The sequence below is a fragment of the Paecilomyces variotii genome (genome assembly GCF_004022145.1).
Source record: "Paecilomyces variotii strain CBS 101075 chromosome Unknown C8Q69scaffold_4, whole genome shotgun sequence".
In the NCBI taxonomy this organism is placed as follows: domain Eukaryota; kingdom Fungi; phylum Ascomycota; class Eurotiomycetes; order Eurotiales; family Thermoascaceae; genus Paecilomyces; species Paecilomyces variotii.
This window is the reverse complement of record NW_021167143.1, coordinates 927,527-942,220: the sequence shown is the minus strand read 5'-3', so window position 1 is coordinate 942,220 and position 14,694 is coordinate 927,527. Positions and strand designations below refer to the sequence as shown.

At 48.4% G+C, this 14,694-nt stretch overlaps 5 protein-coding genes across 5 annotated transcripts; 2 read left to right on the top strand and 3 right to left on the bottom strand.

Moving 5' to 3' along the window:
* Positions 1-2,615: 2,615 nt before the first annotated feature.
* Positions 2,616-4,142, bottom strand: C8Q69DRAFT_400580 (putative RNA 3'-terminal phosphate cyclase; the record flags this gene model as incomplete). The annotated part of the gene is made up of 3 exons (XM_028627890.1): positions 2,616-2,985; positions 3,025-3,445; positions 3,527-4,142. The coding sequence occupies 3 exons, from the start codon at positions 4,140-4,142 to the stop codon at positions 2,616-2,618; spliced, it is 1,407 nt and encodes a 468-aa protein (XP_028485830.1).
* Positions 4,143-4,934: 792 nt separating this feature from the next.
* C8Q69DRAFT_443921 (hypothetical protein) lies at positions 4,935-7,754 on the top strand (the record flags this gene model as incomplete). Its single annotated transcript, XM_028628961.1, has 1 exon — positions 4,935-7,754. One exon carries the CDS (start codon positions 4,935-4,937, stop codon positions 7,752-7,754), a length of 2,820 nt encoding a protein of 939 aa, XP_028485829.1.
* A 319-nt stretch (positions 7,755-8,073) lies between these two features.
* On the bottom strand, positions 8,074-10,178 carry C8Q69DRAFT_235215 (hypothetical protein). The gene is made up of 4 exons (XM_028626438.1): positions 9,931-10,178; positions 9,541-9,858; positions 9,354-9,470; positions 8,074-9,293 (listed from the first exon to the last, which is right to left on the bottom strand). Exons 1-4 carry the CDS (start codon positions 10,039-10,041, stop codon positions 8,391-8,393), a joined length of 1,449 nt encoding a protein of 482 aa, XP_028485828.1. The 5' UTR covers positions 10,042-10,178; the 3' UTR covers positions 8,074-8,390.
* A 448-nt stretch (positions 10,179-10,626) lies between these two features.
* C8Q69DRAFT_464279 (hypothetical protein) lies at positions 10,627-12,840 on the top strand. The gene is made up of 2 exons (XM_028630410.1): positions 10,627-10,828; positions 10,910-12,840. The coding sequence occupies exon 2, from the start codon at positions 11,005-11,007 to the stop codon at positions 12,622-12,624; it is 1,620 nt and encodes a 539-aa protein (XP_028485827.1). The 5' UTR covers positions 10,627-10,828; positions 10,910-11,004; the 3' UTR covers positions 12,625-12,840.
* On the bottom strand, positions 12,841-14,635 carry C8Q69DRAFT_464277 (S-adenosyl-L-methionine-dependent methyltransferase). Its single transcript, XM_028630409.1, has 4 exons — positions 14,517-14,635; positions 14,191-14,418; positions 13,818-13,934; positions 12,841-13,542 (listed from the first exon to the last, which is right to left on the bottom strand). The coding sequence occupies exons 2-4, from the start codon at positions 14,273-14,275 to the stop codon at positions 12,875-12,877; spliced, it is 870 nt and encodes a 289-aa protein (XP_028485826.1). The 5' UTR covers positions 14,276-14,418; positions 14,517-14,635; the 3' UTR covers positions 12,841-12,874.
* Between the last annotated feature and the right edge of the window lie 59 nt (positions 14,636-14,694).

The window sequence follows — 14,694 nt, the reverse complement described above, 5'->3', positions numbered from 1 at the left end:
TGAGCCTCTGACCATGCGTTAATAATTACCACTTTCGGACCACCTGTCAGCTTTACAACGAACAATTACTGTCGCTTATGCCGCTTATTCCGCTTATGTCTCCGCTTAGTCCTAGGTATTCTCAACATCAGTATGATATCCATGCCAGATGAGACGGGAGATATGTACGGCGCGGCACTTTACTTTCTACTCGATTACCATGGAGATTTTCCAAATCCAATCCCATCTCATTCATTAATAACAATCATTGTAGTCCCCATCTAGAATGAAGTGCGGAGAGAGAACCATTGCACACACACACAAGGTTGTAGACGCCATAATTCGGATCCTTTTTCCGCTCCGCACTTACCTGTCAAGAGGGCCGCAAACGGAAGGATCATGAAGGCCCATCCATCCATCCATCCACGAGGTCCCATTCATCCACCTTCCTAGACCGTCAGACCAGACCATGCGAAATTGCAGTGTAACCCTTGCGGCTATGATACGTAGACTCTAGCGACGGACCTATCAGACTCTCTATACGAATATTCTAGATCTCCAGGGATAAATTCCACTTAGTTACTGCATCGTTTACTAGACAAGCTGGAGTTATGTATGGTACTACTTAGCAACCCTTCCTTCCTCCACATCACAATGACTGGTGACAGAATCTGGGGTTTGTGGAGTTCTTATACATTAAGTAGTAGTGTAAAGCACTTTCAGAGTAACTTAATCTCTGTAGATTAATTACTGTATATAAAATCGAGAAGACGAAATACTTCGACAGTATATCTATATCATGTTCATACAAGTCACTAATCGAGTATAATAGTGGATCGGGATACGAATACGAATGACTCTTGTTAGTTTTCTTAATAGAATTCTCCCCCTTCCCGCACCCATCTTGGCACTGGGATTGAATCTGGGTGTTTAGTACAGAATAATACAATAATAATACATACAGTAGTTAGTTAGTGTAGTAACGCACGAGCTCCCTCTCTCTCTGTGACTCGAAACTAGCTTGACCTCAAATTGCACTGCAAGACTTCCAGGCTTTAGGGATGAAGAATGTGATAGATTACTTACTAGTACAATAGCTTAGTCCGATAATAATAACAATAATAATACAGTGGATTGTAGTATGCAATGCATAGTAGCAATAGCAATAATAATAATAATAATGTAGTACTTAATTCTCCATTCGGAGAGTTATGCGTATGCATTATTATTTTATCATTTCACTTTCACGGAAAGCAGTGCTCTACCTAGTATCCGATCCGATCCGAAGCCGTGAGTCGGAAGAGACGAAGAGACTGGAGGTGCTTATAATGATTACGTACCTTTATCCGGATAACAAGTTTTAGTTGATGAAGTTCCGTTTTGGTTGGTTACTGTTCCGCTATGTAGTAGTACTACTACTGTTGCTGCTGCAACTGCGCCACGAGTTAATAAAGTTAATACAGGTGCAAGGAAGACGGCATGGGTTAGGTATATGCAGGGATGGGCCGAGCCACATTATTGCTTGTAGTGGGAATACTGTTCGGATTATGCATTACTCTCTTGAGTTACTTCGATGTGAATCTAAGTACTAAAGATGCTGTCTGTTAGTTATCATCTATCCCTACTTATTCACAGCTCAATTCCATGTCGAAATTCCCACTCCAGTAATTTATGGTAATGTGTACCATATTCCCAGTTGATCCGCGTGGCCCAATAGATCCCGCCGTGTATCTAGTACTTACAGTATGTAGTTCTAGATCCGCCCGAGCCGGCAGGGTCTGGTCTGATCGGGATGGGATGGGATCACTGTGCGGTGACTGCGTTCAACCATTTTTGACTTTGCCCCTTGTCTCGCCTTTAATTTGCTTTAAGTTGGACGATCCAGTGTGAAATGGTTAATTTAACATGGCATCTTCCCTGTTTCTGACAATGCGTTTGTGGAATAAGCAAGATGGGTTGTAGTTAGTCCCTACTCGATGTATACGCATGTGCTTACGACCCATCTCTCCACAACACGAGGTGGTTCGAGGAGTACTTAGGACAATACCATACTCAACCAAGGACCGGCCGTCTTTGACCGCGCATGTCGTCGTAGCTTCATCGGTATGGCATGGCATTCGGAATGCTGATAACGCGGAGGCTCCCCTGCCTAGTGGCGTTGCATGCGTGGCTTTGAGCTTCTTCGTCGGCAAAAGGCCGAAAGGGGCCCTTTTTCCGAGAAAATGTGATGCGTTCACATCTGATATCTAGGGGCTTTTCCTGGAGAATCTGGGAGGACTTTGAAATAGCAGATAGATAGCTATCGTGCAGCCAGGGATTATGTGGTGATCTTCCAGTTAACGTTGGGGTCTAGACTTCTTTCTCGCCTTAAGTTTGAAGCCCATTTCTCGCGGAGTCGTCAGTAGACCGACACCGAGTCTATCAATTCCTTCATTCGTCTGGTTTCGGGTTCAGAAGACAGAAGTTGTTGTCATCTTATCTGACTGACAGTGATCTTTATGATTGTGGGTTATCAGATGATCGAGAATACGGGCGGCTGAAACTACCAATACATTCCGGCTGCTCTATAACCATTTGCAGCCAAATCTAGAGGTGTATTAGTATTATCATTATTATTATCATGCCACCCTTCAAATTCAGACTTTGGCCCCCAGGAACTGCTCGCACACCCACATTGCTGTTCGAGTATGCATACTCCAACTGTGCTCGTCTTCCTCGATTTCTTCATCTATACCAGTTAATGTCCCTGATTCATCTCTGGTGTTTTGGAGCTTTCCAAGAGCTTCAAAAATGACGAGTTGATCCCGCATAAAAACGTCAACGCATGATTTTTCTTTGCTGATGCCTCGTATATCGGGGCCGCTTGTACTATCTTCGTCACCCGGCCCTTCCGCTGGTTGCAACTCCTCCATAAAGTCAGTTATGCATCTGTCGATCATCCGTTGGATCCTTGACCGCATGCTATCTTTAGATGAATTGGAGTGCGAAGAGCGGTGTTGTCTGTCCCTGTGCCTTCCAGGTTTATTATTTCTAGACTCGGTGGACTCACTGTCTGCACGGCCATCTAATAACGCATCGCGTCCGAGTCTGAAGCCCGTGGAAGTATGAGCTACCAGAAGCACGTAAAGACGCGTAGGGTGGCCCGTTGCTTCTGATATGTGTATCTTGACGGGGATTCTGTTATCACTGTTCGAAAATAGATGGCTAGGCAACGAGGCTAGAGCATCCGCCAGGCCCCTGCATGTTTCCGCTTGCAAGAACGAACGAACAGTATAAGTTCCTGTGGTTCTTGAGCGTCGTCTAGCCGTGTTTGGATCGCTATCACTGAGTATATCATCAATTGGTAAAGGGATCTCCGGAGCAAGTATCGTGACCTCTATGCGGGTGATAGTACCGCGTCTGTGTCTTCTGATGCTGAAGGACGGGAATTTCGGGATGGATCGGTCCAACTTTGGACCATGCGAGTCTAATACCCCCTGATCTGAGGACCGAGGTTGAGATGCAGCTATTCCGTCAGTATCAACACAGGATGATTTATCATGCGCACTTGTCGCATCTTTTGTTGGGCCGCATGTGAGCGGAGAAATCTCAAATGTCACGGATCCAAGATCAAGTGGCCCAGTCCCCCATCCACGCCTGTTCAGGTTGACTGAGAGATGTGGCAGACCTAGCTTTTCAAGATTAGGAACTAGGACCTGTGCGATATAGTCGTACGAAGGAGAAAACGAAACATTAGTTCCACCGGTGACATTCAGTCTTATAGGCCAATGCGCATGAGTACGTGCCCCGGCGTAGAGTAGGTACGGATATAAAGCCTGGAAGACGAGGAATATCGAACCAGGCGTCGATTGTTGGATGGTGTACTCTGGTTTGATGCATGGCTCATTCAATCGTCCTTGCGGGTAAAAAGTTATCTGTGACGACCCGACACGTGCGCCCAAAACTTGTCCTCCGCAAATCTCAGCAAGAAATTTCACTGCCGCAGTGTGCGAACCCTTCAAGCCGGTCTTTCCTTTTCTGTTTCCGCGAATGTGATCGATGGTGACCGGGATAGAGGTCAAGGCTGATAGGGCCAACGCATTTCGCACAAGTTGACCGCCTCCTTCGAGTGTCCTGCCATCGATCCGTACAATATTGGTCTCTTCTTTCTCTCCCGAAGCCATGTTTGTGATGATGCCGTGAGACCAAGAGAAAGAATCTGCGACCAGCTGAATGGTAGCTCGCGTCTGAGGCAGACGCTGGGAATGTCCGTGTTGAGTGATCCCCGACAATATTGTATGAATACTTGAATTAGAACTCTCTTCGTTATTCTCTTGCTGGGTGTAGTGATATGTACCAGCTGTGCAGTAACGGGTGACTCATTGTCAATAATATCGAGTCAGGGTGACGCCGCACAGGCAGCAATCATCGGGAACCTAGACTGAGTATGGAGTTGATTTTTGTGTGGTGCTTCCAGACGCCGTGGTAAGCATAATTCTCAACTAGGACTAGGCAGCCTGGTGCCTCCAGGCTAGCTAACATCTCCAATCAGGCAATTATTTCTAGGTGGTGGATATAGATGCGACAACTAAACTACAGTATATTGTAAAATTCGCTTTAGCCTTCAGAAGAAATAACCACTTCTGTGAGGAACAAGATATCCAGCAACCACACCTCATCGGCGATGAAAGGTAAGAAAATGATTTTCACACACAAGAAAGATGATACGGTTGCTCCTTCTTTCTGCCGCCAGTCTCTGTTTATGATTATTATCTCTGTCAGGAAACAGCATCGTTGCAAGATGGTGACTACCTGTTCTGTTTCCTGCACACTCAACATCATGGTAACTGGACTTTCCACTTCTCCATACTTGTACATACCAAGCTCTACATGTATTCCGATCAGTGTCGCAGATCTCCTTTCTTGCATCAGAGTATATCATTCAGAATATAAACTCAAGATATCTCTCACCAAACATGACTACGAGAGCCTCATACGACGCGAGAGGTCGGTTGAGACGTGCCAAATCCACATCTTCAGTTCAGAAACGCCGTCAGATACCTCCACTACCAGAGCCTCTAGATCCTGTAACCGCCAAACATCATGCTATGGTAGCAGCTTCCCGTGCATTCCAGCGCGCAAGTGAGAGATCCTCAGGCGATTCGCGCGGATCGTGCGACTATACGAATGGAAATGAGGCCATTGCCTTTACTCAAAGACATCGTCCCCCGAGTATACGGTTTGCGGATGAGGGACGTTCTGTAAGCCAAATGTCAATAGCCAGCATATCGCCCTCTATACCGTTTACTGCAGGCTCTGTTGCAGATGGCACTACTTCCCCGAGTATCTTGCCGCCGATCAGCGAGTTCCAAGGACTGGATGGCGGCGATTCTTCTGTTCCTTCATCTTATCGACGTCTTCGCAAGGCTAAATCGATGTTCTCCACTAGACATCGTACATTCGATTTCACCGACAGTCGAACGGCAGGCCTTGCAAGCGGAAGTCACGTACAAAAGGAAGGATCCGGGGATCATCCTCAACATGGAAGTCTGAGGCGGTCTATGTCCTTCTTCAAAGGAAGAAACCAACATTCTCAACCGTTGAGGCATACTAAAAGTCATGATGCAGCCATACAGCTGGCCCGCGATCAGTACTTGAGGGATATGGAACACCAAGGGGAACAACGCCGGTCATCCCTTCTTGCCCTGAAACACAGGCGAGGACAAAAGCCACTGAGGAAGACGATTAGAGCCTCTAGTGAGTCTGGAAGCGCGCTCGACTCTGTCCCTTTCTGGACGGAACAAACAGGAAGAGGTCTCCGTTCGAAATTCCGGACTCTGTCAGTATCTACAATAAAGAACGGATTGAAACGTGTATTCGGGCGAGCAACTTCTACCGAGCAAAAGCTTCCACATCAGAATCTGTACTCTCCTCAGTCACAGTTTGGTGATTACATCTCGACACGAAGAGAAGCAGATACCGGCGTCTTGCCAGAGACCCCAACCGAAAATAACTATTCTGAGGGTGCGCCTTACGAGTACTACCGTGATTCTATGGAGAGTCGTGTCAGCGAAGCACCAACCGTGCGAATGATGAAAAGCTCTGAGAGTCTTTGCACGTCGAATTCACGTGTGACAAGCTGGACAGATTCCACTGCAGCCAATACCATTGCGACCAGGAACCCGGTCGACAGCAATCATTTGTGTATCATCCGAGAGTACGGAGACCCTGCGCAGTCGTCTGGGTTTACTACGCCAGAAGGCTATGTTAGACGTGGATATTCTGCATTCAGCAAACCGTTAAGGGCAAGGCCCAGCGCTCACAAACTGGATGGCTCCGTCGATACTCAACGTGTTTACTCCGCGTTGATGAAACGTATCGATAATAATGCTCTACAGCAAGATGAGCAGATACTTGTTGGCAGTGTTCCAGGGGGCCAACCCATCCCCGAAAGAGCTTCATCTGTCTACTCTTTGCGCAGTAGCCGTAGTATTCGTCAGGTGCCAAGTGAGTCGTCGATGAAATCGACAACATCATTTTTCACAGCCAATGTACGGCCCTTCAGCACACAAAGCCCATCTCCTGTGCGGAACCCTTATTCGGGAGGTCAAAACCGAGTGCAACACAACGAGCGTCAGAGCAATACATCTCACTATCGATCATCCCGACCTCTAAGAGAATCTGGGCCCACGTTCTTCCCAACATCTCCTTGCGACAAACCGGAAACACCGAGCCCATACAGACGGGCCATGGCTTCGATGGATAGAGCACGGGATTATTCTGATGATGATTCTGGAAGCGTTATCGTCTCTAGACTCGTCCATGGAGAGATCGAACCGGACTCTCCCAGCGTATACTCCAGGACAACAGGTGGTAACAGCCCTAGGCAGCAGGGGCCAATGGTGCATGTCGATAATTCACCTAGATCTTCAGATGCGCGAGGTATGGCTACGATATTCGAAAGCCAGAGGACAAAATACGTTTCCCCAAGAAGAGTGACCAGTTCTCAGCCTCCCGTTGTGTCTATTAAACCAAGCGGAGATTGGCAATCCTGGATGAGCTCTGAGATGGCTAGAATTGACAAGCACAGTTGTGGCGCACCACTGGGCCAGCCGCTAGCAAGAGAACATTACAGGGAAGATACGCAAATCGACGACCAGGAGCCTCAGCATCCTGAGAGCCTCATAGGACATGAGGTTTCCAAGAGCCGGAATCCTCTCGAAGAACTGCAGATTCCGGTACAGAATAATTTTTCGAGGCCATTATATCGTTCGCAAAGTAGAGTCAAATCCTTGTCGCTACGGAAATCTTCTAACACAACGCAAGTGCAGAATCACGGCGAGAAGACTGACGTATTCGGAGGATCTGAGCAGGCGCCTAAACTATCACCTGTCTCGTCTTCGAAAGAAGACGCTGCAAGAGACCAACCTGGGACCTATTCAGTGTCAGAGTCAGACGGGTCAACCCAAGTCCCGGAATCACCTACTCCCAGAAGAGAGCCAAACAGGCTTCGGCAGAGGTATTCACTCCGTGAGCAGCATCAAAACAGCCCCTTTAGAGACGCAAAAGGGGTACAGTTTCAATCAATCCGCAGTCGGCGGGATACCGTGAGGTCAGCAAAAGAAAACTCGAGGACTAGCTCGATTCCTTCATATAGTAATATGGCCTTGGACGACCACACGAAGCTCCAAGAGCTCCGGTCAACTATTAGCAGCAAGCGTATGGTTGACATGTTCTTGAACAGCCGACGCCAGCAAAATACGACGTCCGATAGCTCCGAGCCAGCATTCTTATAGATTGAGATTCCCTTCAACAAACACCTGTGCGTTCTTTCCGATCAGTGAAGGAAACTAGAGAGGGGCCGTCCTTCTGGTTTGTTATCCGATTGGGGTCGCTACCACAAAGGGGCCATGCAGGGTTATTCACATACTTGTATTTATTATCGTGTCTGGTGAGGCGACAACGTATATAGTTAGCTTTACTCTGACAGTTGTATTATAGACAGGAGTACTGTATGCAAACAGGAAGCAAGCGTCCTGTTGGATAACCTTCCGACTCTTAACTACCTCGACTCATGACTGGACTAGGACTAGAAATGATTTCCGTACTGGAAGATCCCATCTAGCTTTCGAAGTTTCGGCGATACTTGTGGAATTTGGTACAAAGCAACACAGGTCAAGCATGCGGTATTCGGTGGGTCTTTCTGTCATCTCATATTGGTTTGCTTCATAAATTATTACCATTACCCCATTGACATCCATAGCATATATCATGGAGCCACGAAATCCTCTCGTGAAATTACATAACGACCGACCAATATTAACTAGTTAGAGCGTGTATCCCTGAGCTAACTCAGATATTCTCTGAATGCAATGACCAATGCAACAACATATATCCTGACCCAGCCTAGGACATTCAGAGTAGGTATCGTATTACTCGCAATAATTCGCCGGAAAGCTCCCTTTTACGCCTCGAAGCTCGCCGTCCCACCAATCATCCGTACTCTCAGTCTTCTTGAGCACACGAATCTGATCGCCTGCTCTAAATGCAAGATCTCCTGCACCTTGGCCTCCAAAGTCGTAGAGGGCCGTGACGAATATAGCAGGCGAGGAAGCAGCTCTAGAAGGCGGCGGTGGCGGAGGCTTCTTCTTCACAATACCCATAACATTCGTACCTGCCCCAGGACTGAGAAATGCAGCAGATCCAGAAGATCCGTTAGTGGCTGTTGAAGGCTGTCGATCCCGGGCGAAGTAATCTGACTTGGGACCTGCAGGCGAGAAGGCGGGTCCTGCGGGCGACAAGGCGGGGGTGGACTGATAGTTCGAGTAATCCGAGTCTGCGACGGAGCTCGCCGGTGTGAGATAGGTGGATGCAGAAGGAGAGGGACTGTTGTTGATGCGTGGCTTCGTCGAGTAGGATGGCGACGGAGGGATGCGCGCGCCGGCTGGCAGAGATGATGGCATAGATGACAGAGCAGGTTTGCTCTCCGCGTGACTGCTCGGACGACGCGAGTTCAGGCCATTCCCATGCGCACTCTCCCGACCATGAGCGGACTGTTGCCGGCTTTTAACCTTGGCGATGCAGCTAAGGCTTTCTATCTGCTGCTGGACGGGAAGGAAGTCCATTTCGAAGACTTGGATGATCTGATCCATCTCAGCTGGCGGAGATGGGAATCCTTCCTCTCCGCAATAATTATGGAGTGAGGTGTAACAGTGAGCGAGCAGGGTGTTCTGGATCTCAATCTGCGCCGCCAGGAGCTGGGGAATCAGTGAGAAGGTGACTGAGATAATCCCTGGTAGGTGCTGTCGCAGGTTATCGTCTGCGGCATCGTAGATCTTTCTGCGGTCAGCTTTTGAGGTTCTAGATATATATATTCCAGGAAGGAAAGATCATACATCTTTCGCTTTGGCCCAGTCCGCCTCTGTCTTTGCCAATGCAGCATTCTCACGATCTGAGCGCCTTGTTTTTTTGCGGGAATTATCGAGCCGACTCTGATATCGCTCGAAATCCAGCTAATAGATTGCAACTCGTCAGCCAATCTTTGCAAAGTTCCACTTTAGATGCGAACGAACGCGAACGAACCTTTTTATCTTCCCGCTTCTTGATCGTCTTCTTCATCGGAGTCAGGTAGTCTTTAGCCTGCGAGGCCGGTCTGATCATCCTATCGTCGACAGAATTGACGACCTCCAACAAATCTTTCCGAAGATCTTCATATTCCTCACGCAGCTTGGTTGTCCTCGCCAGCGTCTTCTCGGGAGTCGGAACCGGTTCCCTCTCCGTGGTACTTTCAGAAGATCCAACCACGGGCGCGTATAGGCCTTCGAATTCAGCGACCAGTCGGGACTGATAGGTCAAAATAGACGTCCATGCGTCACGCCAGGCTTGCGACGAGTCAATGATCTGGAAATTTTGTCGCATAATAAATTAGCTCTTGAGAATGCGCAAAAGCGGTTGGGGAGAGATCAAACGTACTCGTCCCAGTAGCTGATCAGCATCGTCAAAGTCCTTCAGAAGCACCGAGACTTGACTGTCGTCGGGCAACCGTTTCATAAACTTCCCAAATTGCCTGTGGACGGCTTGCATTGTGTCTTGCTGGTGAGAATGCTCACGCAAAAAGAAAAAAAGCTAAAGGGTACCCAGGTACTTCTGGATACTGCGGGGAAGGTCGGCGATGCTATGCACAGTACCAGAATTCCCGGATAGAGAAGAAATTTGGCGCGGGACTGGTATCTTTGAAGCTTCAAGGCAACAGCTAGATAGTTATGTCACTTGGTCAAACGGCGCAGCCACGCTGGGAGAGAGAAGAGAGAAAGAGAGAGAGAGAGACCGCGAGGCTGTAGACTAGGTGGAAGAGGCGTTTACTTAGTTATGGACAGCCCCCATGCAAAGCACCGCCTTCTGCCGGTCCACCACGAGGCTCTCAGCCGCCAACATGCGTGGGTGATTCTATAATCTCTTGTTCGCTCCGGAAGAATATCGCGCGTGGGATAAGAGTACAGATTGTGTCGATCGCTGGATGCTAACAGGCGCTCAGTCGCTGACAGCAATCGAAAAGCGGAGCATCCCATCCGGTTGAAGGGGCTCGTTTTTGGCTTGAGGCTATTATTACTAGGTGAGGGGCAGGATGGTATTTCGAGTGGTACAGAAAAGTGGCTGAGAGACGTGATTTAGTTGATTCATTGATTGCTGTACTAGTTACCGGATTGTCTATCTAAGCGTCTGTCTGTCCTGGTGGCTTCGCTGGCAGACTCCAACTTAAACATTTCACCAGAAGCAGCTCTGGGGATAGTTAACCACTCCGTTGACTCGACTCTACCCTTGAAAGATCCCAGTTCAGGTCCACGGCAATATTTTTAGTGACAGAACTAAGGTTAGAGCCGCCATTTTCCGTGGATCAGTTAACTTAGTTGGCTGACCAGCTTTAGTCTACATTTAAATTAATTTCTGTTAGACCGATCGCTTCTTGGCCCGACGCGTCCCCCGCAGCGCGATAAACCTCAAGAGCTCCAGGAATGGTCTTGACGAGGCAGACGACCTTGGTCGGCCATGTCGACGCCCTTTTCTCCAGCAGTACGCAGCACGCCTGGCTTGTCGACGCCTCTGACCCAGAATACAGCGCCTGTGATCAAGTTTCGCTGTCTCTACTCCCACGACCTCAGGCGCAAGGCAAAGCGATGGCACGATGGCTTCCTTCGGTTTCACACGTTCAACAAACGGGTTATGGTGTACGACACCCCCGGGAATTTCATCGGAGACCTGCATTGGCGGGAGAGTGATGAGATACAAGATGGGGACGAGATGGAGTTGGACAAGGGCGTTCTGATCCAGGTTGGGGAGTGTATAGAGAAGACGCAGACTGATCTGTCTGGGCTATTCGAAAAGAATAAGACATCGCAAGGATCTCCACAGCATGACAATTCCACTCCACAGTCTTCCAGAATATCAATACCCAGGTCTACTGCAGGATCACAAAATCCGCTCAAGTCGTTGAACGAGCTTCTGGGCATCAAGAGAACCCCCATTGGACGGTCAATCACTCCCAAGTCACCGTACGAGCAACGCCATGCGCAGCCACCACAGCAGCATGATGAAAATGAGCCGGACGAAAGGCCCGCGAAACGGCCGAAACCACTACCGTCAGAAGACGTTATACTTCACAGGAAGAACCCCAACCAGCACATCCGCAGTCGGCCTGTGGTGATTGACCTCGATGCACCAACGCCGCAGGCAACACCTACAAAGACAAATCCCATCCCAACGAATCGACTCAATAAAGAAGATACAAATGCTAGGCATTCTTCGAGAAAAGACCTCCCCGTCCCGGCCAGCGCGCCGGAAAATCGACCGAACAAGCAGCCCGACACAACGAAAACATCCTCAACCAAAGCCTCATCATTCACATCGGGGCCCGCTTCGAAGAAACCCATCCCTGATGCTCCTATCAATGCACTTCGCTTATCCAGCGCAAAACCACGGAAGAAATTAATGTATATGGAGCTGTTGGAAGCAGCAGCAAAAAGGGCAGACAAAGCTCCAGTAGTCGAGTCGCTGGCGCAGATGCAGACGCGTGATGCACCTGCTGCGAAAAACACTTCGTTGCCAACCCAGCATAACGATAACGATACTACACTTAATACCCCAGCTCAAGCTGAATTTGACCCCTCAGACTCGACCTTGTTTGTACTCGATGAGATGATCGATGAGCAATCCCCGAATCGTCCCGCAAGTTCAGATACTACAAGGGAACTAAAGTCCTCGTCGGATCAACGAAGGACTGCTCTCTACTCGATTCCACCCCATCCGGTGACTGACTCCTCTCCGCCTAATCCACCCCGTTCTCCTCTCAGCAAACAGCATAGCACTATCACCAACCATGTTGCAGCGCCTGAACCAAATATTGTGCAGCGAAACCGACCATCGAGTCCAAAGGCCCCAGTCAGAGAACCAGTCCTGTCATCTCGTCATCCACCGAGAAAATCCCCAAAGACATTCCGCAAAACAGTCTCGGATCCAACAGCCTTAAGAAGCAGTGACGGAAACAGAGCAATCGCAAGACCGACGTTGTCGGAGCAACCCGAAAGCAAAAACGAGGAAAAGGGTCCCTGGACATCAGAGGCTCTGGACCTCTTCGATTGGTGGCCACCCGGACGACCGAAGCCTTGTTGAAACGACAATATATGCGACACGCTATGAGCTAATGATCAATATTGGGCTGTTATCATCAACACCATGTATCTCTGTATAAACCAGCGGCGCTGGTCATTATTTTCGTTACTTTACTTCACTTCGATTTCTATATTATAGTTCAGATCATTAGAAGATACCCATATCGTATAGAACATATAATAAACGCATGAAATCAATCAATTCATCCAAGAAAGAAAAGTAAACTTTTTCCTATTTTTTCATTTCAATCTTAAGCCTTCTTCACCAACCGTCCCGAAATATACATAATAGGCGACCACCAAAAATGCTCCTCCAACTCCACCACTTCCCACCCTCCATCCTTCTCCGCCGCCTTGCGCAACGATCTCGCCGTATCACGATTCATATGACAATCGCCCATGAAGAAGCCCCATCCCAGCAATTCATAAACCGCCTGCGCTAACCGCGCGAGAATACTCCCCTTGGATCTCCACCCTGGATTCACCACATGTTCCGTCACGAGAAGCTGGCCACCGGGTTTGAGCAGATCATACAGATCGGCGATAGTGCGGTCTGGGTCTGGAATCGAGCAGAGGACACGAACACAGAGGATCGTATCGAAGATGGCAGGAGAGGAAACGTCTACGCCGGCGTTCTCAAGAGCAGGAATCAAAGTCTCTTTTTGGGCACCGCAGTGCAAGATACGGTATTTATCCTGCAGGTTCGCGGCCAGGATACGTGAGCGGAGCTCGTTGTGTAGGCCGATACAGGGTTCGGCGCCGTAGATTGTCTGGATGGTAGTGACGTCTTTGAGTAAGGGGATTTGGGTCCCGCTGCCGGGGCCGATGTCGAGGACGGTTCCTGATGCTCGCGCGAGAAGTGGTGGGATGAGGGCTGCGGAGCCTTGTGGTGGTTTGGGGGGTGCGGTGGGATCGACCGCTGTGGTGGTATGGTTAGTATTGCGATTCTTTTCTCTTTTGGTACAGTTTTTGTTTTTGTATATCAAGAATAAGTTGAAGGGGAGGTAAGGGAAAGGGAGAAGAAGGCTTGACAAGGTTGATGATCCCAGCTTTGGAAAAGACAAGAACAGAGACTATATCGTTCCTCAAATGACACAAAAAGAAAGTCGAACCTCATCATTGGCCAAAAATAAAAATATTACTGGAACCAAAAAAGAAACAATACTAGATTAGAGAGAGAATCAATCAGCTTACCAGAAAACTTCAACCAGAACCTCCCAAACGCCTCATCGCGAAGCTTTGCAGTCCTGAATATCGGCGAGAACAGTTCTCCACGCAGGAATACAGCTTCCAGACAGATGCGGAAGTACTCTGTTATTTATTTCATGTTAGTTACTGAGTTAGTCCAGACCACTGAGGGTATTAATCACAGAGTGAAGGGAGAGAGAAATTGCAACATTATAGATATGCGAAACAGCATGAGTCACAAGTAGTCGTCGTCGTCGTCCATATTTCGATACACATTATCGAAGGACATGACGCGAATAAGACTCAGCTATAGCGACACGACAGTGATCCCATACTATATGGAAACAACTAGTGAGAAAGGGAGGATCATTCAACATACCAAAAGATGACCTCCAAAGCAACGGAGCAGGATCAAAGAGAGCCACGACGCGCTCCCAGACGGTAGGGTATCCTTCGGATGCCATGATTTCCTCTGGACGCGGGCTCACGCCGAAGCGGAATGATGCTTTCCAATCCTTGTTTCTCCAATTCGAATCAAGTGAAAGTTAAAAGATCCCGTTGTAGTCTTTAACCATAAACTATACCGACTAGTGATCGGAAGGTGTTTCTGTTATGATCAGAAATCAAAGTAGGATTTCTGGGGGCTGAAACTTAAGCAAAAGAAAGATGTGGTCAATCAGATAAGCTGGACTTTTCCTCTCTTACCCTGCTTGGCCCTTGAAGGCAGCTCAATAGACGAGATAGATATTCCACCTCTTCTTCCTCCAGTCTTCGAAGCCAGGACAAGACTGCGATGTCAGTGGGTCTCTCTTCTTATCTCTCTCCGTTCGGATACTAAATAAAAAGTCTCCGGGGTTTTGCCGAATCCAGTATTTCACCGATT